This window comes from Megalopta genalis, chromosome 19 (assembly GCF_051020955.1).
Source record: "Megalopta genalis isolate 19385.01 chromosome 19, iyMegGena1_principal, whole genome shotgun sequence".
NCBI lineage: Eukaryota > Metazoa > Arthropoda > Insecta > Hymenoptera > Halictidae > Megalopta > Megalopta genalis.
The window spans coordinates 2039136-2053199 of NC_135031.1; the positions used below are offsets into that span (position 1 = coordinate 2039136).

The window sequence follows — 14064 nt, forward strand, 5'->3', positions numbered from 1 at the left end:
GTATTAAGGCTCCGTTAAAGCCAAGAACAGTCAAGTCACACTTAATCTTATAAACTTTCTGTTCTATACGAAAAGCTGCCTCCCTCCCTGATATTATTTGCCCATGCCTGGTTTAAACCTATCGAATAGAAGTAATTTGTCCTTAATTGTCAAAGTCACAATCAAAATTTGATATTTAACAAAATGTTCGTTAGAATAATTTATCGATTGAAATGATTTTCGTTCTCGCCACAGGTCCAAGATTGTATAAACAGCCCACGACCAAGTCGAATCGCGGTATTATGTTAAACGCTGTCGAATACTGCGTGTTCCCCGGCACGGTGAATAAGGAAGCGAAAAGGAGAGTTCTGGACGAAATTGCGAGATCGGAGAGCAAGCATTTCCTTATTTTATTTCGAGATGCTGGCTGCCAATTTCGGGCTCTCTATTCATACTGCCCCGATAGAGAAGAAGTGTCAAAGTTGTACGGCACTGGGCCGAAACAAGTTATCGATAAAATGTTCGACAAGTTTTTCAAGTAAGTTTATCTTTTATCCTCTTCTTCATTGTCCTCCTGTTAAATCGAACCTGTAAAGATACATTGTTTCTTCGGACTACACATTGGGATCTTTCTAAAAATTCTATCAACATTTTGTAAAACATTCTTAGAAAAGAAGTTACAGACGTTTTATATCTGCATAAAATTGTGTTCAGAAAATTCGGCTGAGGTCTGAGAGATATAATGTGCCTGTTGCAGGGTTAACATGTCGATTGAATTGTGTTAATTTATGTTTCCTACATTTCAGATACAATTCGGGAGGAAAATGTTTTTCCCAGATTCATACGAAGCATCTGACTGTAACCATAGATGCCTTTACAATACACAATAGTCTTTGGCAGGGGAAAAAAGTGAATTTGCCGAACAAGAAAGACATGCCTCTCGTCATATAGTTTTACACAAGTGTCACACTTAACATTACGCTACTATGCCCTCTGTTGTTCATAGTTACTATTTTAATACAGGCCCATATTAAATTAATGCAAACGTTGCGTTCTTAGTCAATTTTATAAAGACAAATGATTGATGCTGACCCAAACACGCGAGGATGCAATCTCATTCGTGCACGTTTTTACGATTAACCGAGCGCACATACGAAACGGGTCGTCGTTTACACATCGTGCGCCCCCTCCTCCCTTTGATTTTCGGTACTACTATTACTACTACTACTACTACTACTACTACTACTACTACTACTACTACTTCTTCTACTTCTACTTCTGTTTCCGTTTGTTTTCGTTTCGTTGTTGTTCAGCATCAATCACTGTGTCGTAAGATTACCAATATCTACCATAAGAATGGTTTGTTGTCAGTATCTAATATCTTCGCGGACTAACTCTCGACGTGTAACCGCCTTGTAATCGTGTAAGCTACTGTGTTGTATATGAAAGTTGTGACTGATATAACGGTATTAACTTTTTCTTATGCCCTTTTTTCCTCATTTCGCTGAGAGAGGCAGGGCTTTCGCGAACGTTCACGCGACAAATTACGTCTTTACATTTGCATAAAGTAATCCGCACAGGTTTCCTCGTTACGCGTAAACGGGGAAGGAGAAGGTTCTCGATCATTATTACCATAGTACCGTCATCTTTTACTGAAAGATTATTAAACGTAATTAGAGGATCATTAATTTCACCGTACTTCTGACAGAGTCGACGAACGTCTGGATTTTCAATACGAACTTTATACGTATTTCATTATCATTGTCGAAGCAGGAAAAACCAATGGCTTGCATTAGGATCGCTTGTTTCATATTCTAACTTCGATACTTTCCTCAAATAAATTCGTTTCGGTCACTGTCATTATTGAAGACGAATTAATGATTCTTCGTCGTACGCAAGATTCGCAACCGTTAACAGTTGTGGCTACTGAAACAGGGTGTGAATAAAGTATAAGTGAAAATTATGTGGGTAATAGTTGTTCCAAGAAGTATTCTTAACTTAACAAATTAGTAGAAATCTGTTTATATCACGTCGCGGCCATGCATGTTCGTGGGCGCATGGAATTTTTAATGCATGCGTATGTATTTTAAACCGTTGTTTCGTCGATTTTATCAGACCCATAAGATTTGCATCTATTATTGTTTCACACCCTGCGCGATGTAGCGATTGTGTTGTTAAGGAAAATGTATGAACCGGCTCAAAAGGGGATACCAAATCAGCCTTAAGATCGATCCGAATGTAACCGATGTTGTGCGAGGATGTTCTTTTCTTTACCGTGTAGGTATGTGATCATTACTAACGCGCTACATTGATTCGGTGTCTTTCGAAGTGAGTTCTGTGAAGCGTGCATCGGGGTAAGACTAGAGATTCTCGAGAATTTAAGACGAGAGAATGGGACCGTAACAAACCGTACCAAAAACTAAATTCGTTGTCCGGGAGGTAGTGATTTTTGGTAATCGAATGAAGCGTGGTCGGAGAAAGCATGAGAACGGCTACGAACCGATCAACCTGCGCGCATCGCATACTTATTTTTTACGGTGTACGAAATCGAAATCTTGTAAGAGGAAAGCAGAAAATGGTTGGAGAACACGTAAACGTTAAGACAACGTAAAGAAAAGAAATTTTCTTTCACACGGCATATTCTTCGTTGATTTATTCGTAATCTCCTAGGCCTAATTATACTTTACAGTCCAACATAGTCTGCGTTCCTCGCGTTTCCAAGCATTTTGAAAAGCGTGTCAGCCGTTTGTATACGAATGTCTCGATCTGTCCAAGAGTCGAATGAAACGGAGACTGCAATCCGAAGTTTAATTAAGTTAAGCGATCCCGTTTTCACGTGTTTCATTGGCTGCACACAGATCATTTGTTCAGATAATCATACATTTCTGGCATAATCCTCGTTTATATTATCTGCGAAAATGGTTGCGTCAGTCCAATTTCAAGCGAACGAGACACGCGGTCCGCGTTGTACATGATGAGATAATTAGCATAATAACCTAACGGAACAACTATTTATTGTGCCATAAATTGAACGTCCGCCCTTCGTGTGGGACTGGCACTGACCTTCCATCTTGTCGATTCAATCCTTTCCAACAATGTACACGATTCGTTTGTCGTAATACGCTGGTAGAGCGAATGGATAGCGATTAGATAGAAGTAAACACATTTTTTGTACAGAAATATGGAGGGTCTATTAGAAAGAATTTTTAGTTTCTGTTTGTTTCTTCATTTACATATAATTAGCGTATTGTAAGATTTATTCGTTCGTGAGTCGTCCGATGTTTGTGTATGTGTTTTTACTTAAACGTGTCTACGTATCTGTACAGAGTGCTCGCGTAGTTACTCCAAAAAGATAAATGCACAGAAAAAATGAAAGGAAAGAGTGGTACTGATTTTTTTAACCATCATCGTTTCTCGGAAAGTACCGTAAACATTTTTTTCCGCCTTCGTTCTTTCTGCACATGTATCGTCTACGAGAGAAACTCTGGTCAGTGGCTGCGTGAACATCCTGTATGCGCATGTGTACACACTGACAATTGTTGTACTCCATGTGCATGGAATTTTGAGATGATGTTCAAGAGAAGAGAAAGAAGTTAAAGAATTTCCACGAAATTAAAGGGTCGCTAAATTATATCTGAAAAATTGTTGATCTTCGACTTCAAAAAATTTACAACATTCTGTCTGTGCTCATTTCAAAGTGTGAAGAGTCTTCACTTTCAGATCCTTCCAAAGATATTTTTTTGTTATAAAGCGAAATAAGAAACTGAAATTGCTTTCTTTTCTTTTTTTTGAAAGAAATTTCAAAAATTATTTTCCACATTTATTTTACTATGACCTTTCATCAAAGATCATAAAATCTAAAAGAAAGTCTCCATTTTACAATAACCTATTGAACAGCTAAAATATCAGAATTATTTGCATGAAGTTACCGGAGTTGAAAGCCGAATAGATTTTCAATTATAATTTAGTAATCCCTTAATTTTGCGAAGCAGCGTAAAAGAAAGAATCCGAGGTCGATTCAGTTTATTCCGCGTAGACCCCCTGTATTCTGCAACGGCGTAATACAACACATATTGATTATTATTAAACAATTACGCAACATATCGAATTTCATGTTCTCCACGATCGACCGCGGGAAATATATTTTTAATTCGCAACGACAAACTTGGTTCACTTGTCCTGATTGTTTCAAGGCGAACTTCAAACACGTGGGACTCTCTAGAGAGAAAATGAGAGATCGAGCGAAAGTGAGAGAGAAATAGAGAGAAAGCATGAGAGAGATGAATACAAAAAATTAAAAATCCGTCGACTGTAGTATTCAAAGAAAAAAAGTTCATTATTCTATTCTCGTCTATTGTAAATCTATTGCGCATCGTCGTGAACACGAGGAAGAGAGGGAAATAAAATTTTTGCGAGCTTCGTTACTCTTGAAATTGTCCGATTTGACAATATTTGATGGTGTAGGTTGAACGTTACAAGATGAGTTTACAAAGGAAGAAAAAAAGAAAAAAACCGAGTTGTCGATCTACGACAATGCAAACGAACAAAAAACGAATGAGAATTTATGGTAAACGATGTAGTCATTAATCTTAAGAATCGACAAGAAACATCGGCTCACGGAGGATGGGATTTGAACTGAGGGACGAAGGCTACGAGACACGGTGTACGAGAAAACGTTCAAGCCAAGGATGCAAACTGTAGCTGGAAAGGTGATTGCTTGTGCTTAATATTTATATTTTTCGAAGCAGAGAATATTATTAGTGAGCTGGCACCGACGTGATAAATAATGAAACGAAAATGAGAGAGAGAGAGAGAGAGAGAGAGTGCGAAAAATAGAGTGAGAGTGAGAGAGAGAGAGAGAGATACCAATGGGATATAAATAATCGCGCTTACTAATAATAAATGATTACCTTTTATGTAACAATCCTTTATTTTTATTGTCCCACGGAAGAACAAGAGGAAGACGATGGAGAAAGAAAACTCTGAAATTTCGTCGGATCATAGTAGTTCGATTTATCCATGTCTCTCTGTAAATATTATGTTTTTATATATGCATCGATGAAACTACCACTCGACGATACATATTTATTCAGTACGTCATCTAAATTTCGGTCATGTTTTACTGTTAGCATCTTGGAGCGAATGTCATCAATAAAATTTAATAACCTACTTTGCAATAGACTTTTATTCTTCTGCGAACGATATAAATATGAATGTATACATATAGATATATGTATGCATATAGATATATATATATATATATAAATAATATATATTTAAATGGAATTAAGTATGTTCTCTGCGTATTCATTGGCTGTAATGTTAATGTATATATATATAACTTTTGGAGTACAGAAGAGGGTAAATTAGGTGACCATACTTTCTCATTGTTATATATTTTATACACAATAGCGGAGACATCATTGTTAATTTTTTTGCGTATGTATAATATAGTACAATTCAACGAATAAGAAAAATATTAGACATAAATACGAAAATATTCTTGTGAAGAACATTTTTCCCTACTCGTGTTATTTATGCTCGTTAAAAAAAAGGACACTTTACAGGGCGCTAAATGTGACTTCCTCGCGTGTACATACTCGATAATCTTACATTATCATTACATTTTACTACCGCTACAAAAGTACAAAATAATTTCACTTTGTTCGTCCTTTCTTCTTTTTCTCCCCCCCGTTTTCGAATCGCGGTTCTGATCGAGCGCGAGTCCGATTCGATCAGAACCGCCGTGTTCCACTTACATTTAACAGTAATAAATAACTTTAAATACTGATGTACAATTGTTCTGTGACTTACAAGTGTATTACAATTAAACTATATGGCAGTGATCATGCTACTTACACGTATGTCGTAATATTTATTTTACATTCGGTTCACGATGCAGTTCGACGTGAATTTGTGCCATGGTTCGTCGACGATTTAAAAATCGTTTCTCAAACTGTTCCTCGTTTGCGAAATCACCTTTCGAAGACACCTGCTGTAAAATTACTTCAGTGAAGAACAACGGCCCCCGTTATTCATCATCGTTTGTCGCTTTGTAAATGTATATCTCTCCTGATTCTGCGCTTTACCTTTGTACTTTTTCATTAACTGTAACAATGCGAGCTTTTACAAATATTTGGTAACTATCGCCGTTAGATACCTATTGGAATGACAGTGTGAAGAAAAAAAAAATCGATCTTTGCATTCTCCGAACGTTGATCCGAATTCGCTGTGTCAGCTAAAAATACTTGATAAATAAATCAGTGTTAGTTGAATTGCATAGTAATAGTAAATAGAATACACGAACAACGATTACGTTAGCGATTATTTAAATAAATATCTCATCAACGATTTCTATTATTTATGCGCTTTAAATAGATTCCCATCGATTCGAAGAAAAAATGTGCACAATTTCGAGGAAGCTACAAAATATTCGCGATCCCAAAATTAAATCCTAATCAAATGTAATAACATTGTACGGAAATACGATGTAGGCGAAACGTCGATACTTTGTTAAACACGTGTAAGAAAACGAGTTTGAGAAACACAGATGTAAACTTTCTACGTTCGCAAGTTAGCATCTTTTGGCTTGGTTTAGTCTTACGTCTTAACTAATTACGGATTCCCCATCATGGTATGGCACATGATTCCAGTGCGCGGTCGCGACGAACAGAGTCCACGGAGAACGTTTCGAGCTCAGTGCGTGATTCGAGCAGTCTTTGGAACAAGAGTGAATAACTTAGAAGACTTTGCACGTTGTACTGATCATCGGCGTAATCAAGCATCATTGTACGGGACAGGAGCTCAAGTAAATATTATGCAACTCGTCCATGTCCGTCCAGTCGCGCCTCTCTCCGCCTATCATCACGTTTCTTATGCATCCGTTGAAGTGATCCCTTGTTATTAATGTACCCTTCGGTGCTGAGGCTACAACAAAAACATTTATTCTTAATTATCAAATATCACTTTTTCATCATCTGCCTCCTGAAATACTTGAAAAATATTTCAAAATTTTAATCATATCTTATTTGCTTAGAAATTTTTACCTATAAAATATTTTTCTGGTGCTTTCGAAAGCAAATTGTATGCAATATGAATGTTATTCTTAGGACGTTATTCGATAAGAAGGCAACGTTGAAATAAAATGGGATATTTTGAATCTCAAATTAAGTAATAAAATAAGCAAAGTCACAATAAATTTTGCATCGATACATAAAGCGTTATGGATCCTACTTAATATAGAAGAGCACAATTGAAAGTTGAATTCACTGTATGCAATTTATCATTATAATATTATGAATGAGTTAGTATAGTGAAGATCATTAGTATAGCAAATTTTCTCATTGATATATGAAAAAAATCGCATAGTTTTAATCGCACTCTGCTTGAAAGTTCTTCGTTTCGTTTTCCAAAGATGAAATGCAAATGACAGAACTTTATAACAGCGCTGCTTATTTTTTTACCTGGCAGGCCACCAATGTACAGAGGTCCGAGGACAGTGGAGTCCATTATATGGTAATTGACGTTGGCTGGAAGACCATACTTCTGATCCATCTCGTCGACTTTCAGTGCCAACTCTTCGTCATTGTACACCGCCTGTATTCTGTGCCATCGATTGTCACAAATCGTGTACGGATTAGCAAAAGGTTGCTCGACGTACAACGGTTTATTGTCTCCCAGGTCGCCCGACATGATCACTTTGCCATTATTCAATTCCAGTGACAGCGAGGGCGAATTGCCAGGCGCTGTGATGGAAAGTAAAACGCCGGATAGCTCCGATGTCCTGAATTCCAACTGAAGTTCCAACACGGCGCCTAACTCGAAGTTCCTCTCTGCAGAAAAAAGAAACATTTTTAATGCTACACACGTACATCCTGTCCTTGCTTTTCCATCAAACTTGCATGCAATTACTAGTTACAAATACTAAACAGCAGTCACTCTAACAAATATCCATTTTTATAAATCGGTTTGAATATATTTATATCGAGTTAAGGATGCACTCTAGATATTCTTATATATTATATATTTATATATTATATTATATTTATAAATAATATATAATATAAATATTTATATATTTATATATTATATTATATATTTATATAAATATATGATATGTCATATATTTGCTTATGGTTTAGGCTCTGGAAATACAGTAAGCTTAGAAACAAGAATGGACAATTTGGGAAGAGGAGGTACAATTGTTTACTGATTGTCAACAACTACAAAATCGAGTCGTAAGGCTCGAATATTCGTACCTCCTCTTCCCAAATTGTCAATTTTTGTTTCCAAGCTGAGGGTCAATTAGGGAGAATTTACCGTAGTATTCTTGAAGTATTTCGACGAAGTTCATAAGCACCAAAACTACCAAATTAGTGAAAACATCTGGATTCTGATTTTTTGTTTTACGATTCTTGATAATATAAAAATGTTTCTATGAAAGTTTTTTAAACAAACTTCTTTATCCATTGTTATAAAACAGTTACTTGTATTTAGAACTTAATAGTATTAGTGTTAAAAATTACTGAACCTACGAATATACAGGATGTCCCAAAAATGTCTCGCAATCCGGAAATGGTGGGTTCTTTGGATCATTTGAAGCAGATTCTTCCTTTACGAAAATTTTCTCCGAAGCACCGTTAACGAGTTCTTAACGAAAAAGGGTGACCAATATGAATCGAGTACGGCTGACGCGAGGCGGCCCAGCGCACGAAGCCCAGTTCCACTCATTGGCTCGATCGCCTCGCGCCAACCGAGCTCGCCTCTCATTGGTCACTATTTTTCGTTAATAACTCGTTAATGGTGCCTCAGAGAAAATTTTTGTAAAGGAAAAAGTTGCTTCAAATGACCCGAGGAACCCGCCACTTTCGGATTGCGAGACATTTTTGGGACACCCTGTAGATAGAAATGTAGGTAGAAAATTCCAGCTTGTTAGATTTCCTTTAATATGAATGATAGTCGATGAAATAATAGAATAGGCGTAATAAAAAAATACTTACTGTATATCGCATATGCTTCGTCTTGGAAATAGGCTCCGCTCTCAACATTCGGAAAACATTGACCAACATGGTATGCTCTGCTCGTCGAACCGACCATGTCGTATACGTTCCCGTTCACCCTCAAACCCCTGATGCACCCTTTCAGCGTTTCAAGTTTGACGACAACTTGCTCCGGTATCGGTGTCCCACTTTCCGGAAGTCCTCCGATGTACATCATTGAGGCCAGGCCAATCTTCCTCGGCACTTTGATCGTGCGAGGTGTTTGAGAGTCTACGAGCAGTGTCAGCTTCCTTTCATCGTGACTTATCACAACGTGATGCCAATTGCCATCGTTGAACGGTGTTCTGAACGGTATCTCTCTTTTTTGCTTGCTCTTCACCAACAGCAAAAGCTGGCCGTCCCTTATCACGATCATCAAATAATTCTTTGGTCTAATTCCCTGTAAATTACAGAAAAGTCTCTCGTTAGGCATAATTTAAATGACAGAGTTTTTATCGAGTCACTTAATGAAGTAACAGAGTTTATTTTTGCCGCTCAAATATTTATCCTACCAGTTCAGCGAAATATATATATATATATGTATGTATATATAATATATACACAACATTTTTTATCGTTTTCAATAATGGTTTGAATATTTCTTCCGAAAATCCTGTTTACGATTTCGCTGAAACATATTTATATATTTATATAATAAATTTATATAATATATATATAATAATATAATATATATAATATTATATATTATATATAATATATACATAAATAAATTATTATATAATAATTTATAATATATAATATTGTATATTATATATATAATAATATATAATAAATATTATATAACAATATAAAAAAAAAATAATATTATAATATATATATATATATATGTTTCAGCGAAATCGTAAACAGGATTTTTGGAACAAATATTCAAACCATTATTGAAAACGATAAAAAATGTTGTGTATATATTAGACGAATACAGTAGATGAGTTAACAATACTTACAAAGAATATTATTAACGTAACAATATCAATTAATGTACTGTTATCATTATCAACTAAGAATATTAATCCCGTACATACCGGAGTGATAAATAGCAAGCCGTTCGGATAGTATGTTCGAAAATCGAATTCTATCTTGTATTTCTTCTCCCAGAACTTTTTGAAATCTAAATAGAGTTGAGTATGACTATTCGGTTTGTCTCCGAACTTGAGTGCGCCCGGTTCCAACGAATAGTAAGGTACTTTTTGACAGCCCTCCGGCTGAGTAGACATCCCTCTTGACAACGAAGCCGATGGTGTATACGTGGGAACCTCTTTTCCCATAGCTGGCCCCGAGCGACCGATTAGTGCGTGATCGAAATCGACAGCCTTATCAAATCGGATGATCCTAAAATTGTAAAAATCGTTACTTTAGGAATAGTTAAGATAGTTGATTTAAAAATAGTAACAATCATTCGTGTCGCTTTATGCGATCAATGACGAAGATATTTAACTTACTCGTCCGTAAATATTACGTCTCTAATCGCACCATACAAAGGGGTGTTTGTAGTAATCATTTTGGTAGTATTGATGATTTCTGGTAGACCTCCGAAAAATAAACCGCCAGTACCTTCGGGAGCACGAATGGCAGCGCTTGTTGGTAGCCTCCCCGAAATTTGATAGGCATCGTCTACTCTCAATTCAACGTCCTTCCTTTTTTTAATGATCGTCACCGAATGATATCTTCCGTCGTTGAACGTGTCGTTTGATTGCAGAACAAGTTCTCCTCTACCAGCGTTCAGTCGAACTTGCACTTGTCCATTAGTTAAGCATACTGAATAGTAATTGTCCCTCTGAAATCGTGATAAACAATTAATTTCGAAAATCATTCTGTGCTACGCAATTGTTGTCGTTGAACTTTCAACTAACGTTTTCTAAAATATTCGCGATCCGATAGTCCAATAATTTAAAAATGACATTTTCATATTGAAAATGTCATAACTAGTAAGAATATTCTAATAATTTTGTTCCATTGATTCATTATCGTAATATTTTAATATCTTAACGCTAAATCTACCAAATGACCAGTTTTATATATTTTATTTCACACGTTTTTAAGTGATAAGAATATCTTTATACGAAATTTCAGTTCCAAACAAATAGTAATATATATATTACTTTTATTATATATATATATATTTATTTATGTTTATTATATATATATTATTTATTTATTATATATATAAAATCGCGTTAAATCTAAATTAATTCAGTCTTGTCATTTTTATAAGGCAACATATGTTAATCGCTTTCAGTGCTCAGTGAATTTAGTATTAACATGTTATAGTGTCCCAATAGTTTAGTATTTCTAATATGTAATTCCCAATATGATTTTTAACTTCGAAAATATCGGGAACTCTCTTTTCAAATTTAAAAACAATTCAAATTTACCGCAATTGATGAATTTGAGACGCCTCTAGTAACAGAATAAAGAAGCTTTTTTTCAGTCTCCGTACAGCGTCAATTCACTTAGTGACAAAACGCTGAAACTGGTAACCAAAATTATCGGCAGATGATAATTGGTTAGAAACTACACGAATTGGCGCTGTACAGAGGCTGAGAATAACTTCTATGTTCCGTCACAGGCGGCGCTACAAGTCCACTAGTGGCGGTGGGTTTGAACTATTTCCAAGCTAAAGGAATAGAAAATGCCTCTATAATATACTAATATTTAAATACTCCAACGATTCAATATTTCAATATTCTAATATATCATAAATTAAGACTAGTTTCCTCTCTTCTTAGACAAAATAGTAGAACGTTCATATTCTTATCTGTATTCTCATAGGATAAGAAATAATAAAGGATAGTACGTACATTTGCTTCTTCGTTCGAGTGTCGTATATTACTAATTCGCTCCCTTTGTCCTTCGAACGTAGAAAGAAGAAGTACAGCTTCATCCTGCAGCGTCCTAAATGAGAAACTAACCACTGAATTGATTTTCCGAAGAGTGTACGCCGAGTGTTCCAAGTAACCATCGCCATAAAATCCAACCACTTTCAATGGCTGTAACAAATCAATCAAACGTCAAATTGTGAATGTAATATAATAAATAATAAAAATAATAATAAATAATAAAATGTAAATATAATTAAGAATTAACTACGATAAAGTAATCGGCAAAACTTTATGTTATCATTGTTTGTTTGCCGTCTAGAACAACATATTAAATATAATAAACATTATTCTAAGTATTTGCTAATGTAAATGTTCTTTCCCGACTTTATTATGATTGTTCTTTTTTAATTACATCTGTAATTAGGAAAGTTTGTTTGTTTTCGGCATTAAATGCACAGCTAGTAGTTTAAAAAAACATCGATGATCGTAAATTTTCGGAAACTGTACCATTAAAATTACGGAAAATGTGAACTTGAAATTTCAGTAAATCAGACCTTGAAATTTCGCAGACTGTGACCCTGACTAAATTTTCAATATTTGCCCTAATATGCCCAACAAATTTGATTATTTCTTATTTCGATTTCTGTGAAAAGAGAAATGGCATATTTAAAAGTGGCCGGTCTCCATTCGCTTACTTTGTTTCCACAGGTGGGTTCAACGCCGTAATACTGCTCAGCCATGGGGTCATAACCCTCCTGGACTATGATGTTGGACATACAACCGAGGAAAGACACCTGAGAAGGTAGCATCAACTTTTCAGCCCGAAAACTGGGCGGCACACCGCCGATGTAATATTTGGCTTGCGCTAAATCAGGTATGTCTTCGGCTTTTGGTTGGAGAGGCGGTGCACCTATTTGTTTGTCGTCTTCACCGCCCACGCTCAGACTGCACTTCTCGATTCGTTTGTAAGGCTGGTATTGTCTATATGCGTCTACTTTCGTCCAATTCCCAGTGTTGTACTTGTGTTTCGATGACATATCCATGCTAACGTTGCCGCCATAGCCGACGTGCAAGATCACCTTTCCTTCCCGCAGGATGATCATAATGTGTTGATTCTGGGGAAAATAATGTCTCGATTGAGTAAAATATTGATAATAATATTAATAGTGATAATATTAACATTATTATATTGTATATAATATATATATAATATATAATTATAATAATAATAATAATAATATAATAATATATATTATATATTATATTATCAATTATATTATTGATAATAATATTAATAATATTAACAATATTAATATAATATAATTATATATAATATATATATTATATTATTATATTATATATAATATAATAATAATATATAATAATAAATAATATATAATTATATAATATATATATATATTATTTATTATTATATATTATTATTATATTATATATATTATATCATGAATTATGTTATTGATAATAATATTAATAATATTAACGACATTAATATTATTAATATTAACAATATTAATATTAATATTATTGGCAATAATATTAAAACGTTATCGAAGCACTGGCTATAAATAATAAGTAGGCTGTGGATCTTTATGCATATTTTTGCATTTTCATACTTAATTCTGTGAAGACTAAAATAAGAGAAAAATTCCCTTAATTCGTTATATATATAAACGAATTATTATGGTGAAAATAATATATTATTAATTCTTAATGCCATTTCTAGTGTTTTGAAAATATCCACATGCGATAAATGTATAGAGAGTTGCAGACTGATAAACAATTTACGGATACGTACATTTTCTGGATTGATAGCTAGAAACAGCAAAGCATTTTCATCGTAAGTCCGGAAATTGATCGAAACCCCGAACGTGTATTTGTTATAGGGTCCTGAAGAGACTCGACTTCTGACGGCATAGCCTTGGCCATTGAAACTGTAAGCTGTGTCGTCCCTAGCATCTTCCACTCTGGACCAATGAAATCATAGAAAACAAATAAAATTGTAAGTTATTTTCATCGTAGTCCTGTAAAATAATAACATCACTTCGGAGATGATTTGAAAATTTGGATGTCCTCTACCAGGGAACAAAACAAAAAACTCTGCTGCTAATTATGGTAATTATTTCCAACGTTTTATCATTTCATATTTTGTTTAAAGCGTTGCTCGCCACATGGCAAATAAATACATT

General features: G+C 34.8%; 2 protein-coding genes across 25 annotated transcripts in view; one reads left to right on the forward strand and one right to left on the reverse strand.

Moving 5' to 3' along the window:
- The window catches only part of Patronin (calmodulin-regulated spectrin-associated protein patronin), a 123123-nt gene extending 117975 nt beyond the window's left edge, over positions 1 to 5148 (forward strand). For all 21 annotated transcript variants that reach the window (XM_076527335.1, XM_076527336.1, XM_076527347.1 and 18 more), the window contains 2 exons: positions 235 to 517; positions 786 to 5148. In XM_076527335.1, the coding sequence (XP_076383450.1) occupies positions 235 to 517; positions 786 to 930 (428 nt within the window). In that variant the 3' untranslated portion in view covers positions 931 to 5148. The remainder of the gene's footprint in view (positions 1 to 234; positions 518 to 785) is intronic.
- Positions 5149 to 5359: 211 nt separating this feature from the next.
- Positions 5360 to 14064, reverse strand: part of wb (wing blister) — a 256747-nt gene continuing 248042 nt past the window's right edge. For all 4 annotated transcript variants that reach the window (XM_076527325.1, XM_076527324.1, XM_076527323.1 and 1 more), the window contains 8 exons: positions 13674 to 13842; positions 12553 to 12972; positions 11837 to 12025; positions 10478 to 10812; positions 10061 to 10367; positions 8979 to 9417; positions 7443 to 7811; positions 5360 to 6906 (listed from right to left, as the gene is read on the reverse strand). In XM_076527325.1, the coding sequence (XP_076383440.1) occupies positions 6764 to 6906; positions 7443 to 7811; positions 8979 to 9417; positions 10061 to 10367; positions 10478 to 10812; positions 11837 to 12025; positions 12553 to 12972; positions 13674 to 13842 (2371 nt within the window). In that variant the 3' untranslated portion in view covers positions 5360 to 6763. The remainder of the gene's footprint in view (positions 6907 to 7442; positions 7812 to 8978; positions 9418 to 10060; positions 10368 to 10477; positions 10813 to 11836; positions 12026 to 12552; positions 12973 to 13673; positions 13843 to 14064) is intronic.